At 19.7% G+C, this 1288-nt stretch overlaps 1 protein-coding gene across 1 annotated transcript; it reads right to left on the bottom strand.

Annotated features, from left to right (window-relative positions):
* Positions 1–126: 126 nt before the first annotated feature.
* On the bottom strand, positions 127–917 carry EHI_179200 (uncharacterized protein; the record flags this gene model as incomplete). Its single annotated transcript, XM_645895.1, has 2 exons — positions 127–739; positions 793–917. 2 exons carry the CDS (start codon positions 915–917, stop codon positions 127–129), a joined length of 738 nt encoding a protein of 245 aa, XP_650987.1.
* Positions 918–1288: the final 371 nt, after the last annotated feature.

Genomic DNA, 1288 nt, shown 5'->3' with positions numbered 1-1288 from the left:
GTATTTTTCTTTTTATTCAAAATTAATTTTTTATTAATATTTATCATCATCATCTACTTCTATGAGATACTTTATTGTAATTATTATTAAATAAACAATAAAAAAAATGAAATACAAAATTTGTAATTAATCCATTTCTTGATTAACTGACACAATTTCAAGAAACATTTTTTCTTTTACTTTATCAGCGAATGTTTGTAATTCATGAAAAGCACTAGGATCAATAATAAATTCATATTTAATTCTTGTTTCAGAATTTTCTTTAATAACTTGATTTTTAATTTGACCTTTAATTAAATTTAAAATTTCTTCTTCAAGGTCTTTAGTAATATCAACAGAAATAACCATTGGCATTCTTTCAATTGGAATTTCAGGATGTTTTTTTAATAATTTAAGAATAAGTAATGATTGTTGTTTGGCTGTTTTTGAAGTAACGATATTATATTTTAAATCTTTTATTAATTTTTCTGCCATTTTCATAGAAATTGGTTTTTTTGTTTCTTTATGAATAAGTTTTTGTGTTAATAAAATCATTATATCTTTATTTAATGAATCTAATTGTACTTTTCTTTCTTTCTCTCCTTTTTGAATTTCTCCATTTTTTAATATTTCTAATATAATTTCATCTTCATTTGTTTTACCAAATGCCTCTTTTAAATCTTTCTTTTTTGCAACTTCTCCTTTTTCTACTGATTGATAAATTCTTGTTAATTGTAATACTTCATTTAATGGCATTTCTCTATTCTTTTAAATCTTTAATTCTTTTTTATTGTAATTCTACTAATAACAAACACTCCTTGTCTCCATGCTGCAACTGTATTTGGATAACATGCAATTTCAAATTTTTTTTCACCTTTTACTAATCTGACTACAGAAATATTTGTTAATAACTTGACTCCTTGTGGTTGTTTCAGCATAACTTTGAGTTATAACTTATTTTGTTCTTATCAAAACCAAAAATATAAAAATAGAAATTTGTTAAATAAAAATAATTGAAAAACCCTATTTTTTGTAATTAATTTTCCTTTTATATTCTTTCATTTATTCTTTATTTTAATTAAGTTTTCTTTTTTTTATTTGTCTTCTTTGTTTAATATTAACAATCTTTATTGTCAATTTGATTTACCATTATCTATTGTTATTTTATTTTTTTTTATTAATATTGATTATTTCATATATTAAAATTTTATATAATAACTTAATACTATTAGAAATTTAGTATTAATTATTTAAATTTATGTTTATATAAAAACTAATGTAATAACTTAATCTCTTATTCTTTTAATTG

The sequence above is a fragment of the Entamoeba histolytica genome, genomic scaffold, assembly GCF_000208925.1.
Source record: "Entamoeba histolytica HM-1:IMSS scf_1104750518999 genomic scaffold, whole genome shotgun sequence".
Lineage (NCBI taxonomy): Eukaryota > Evosea > Mastigamoebida > Endamoebidae > Entamoeba > Entamoeba histolytica.
Note: the sequence above shows the minus strand (reverse complement) of the source record. Positions and strands in the feature narration are given on the sequence as shown.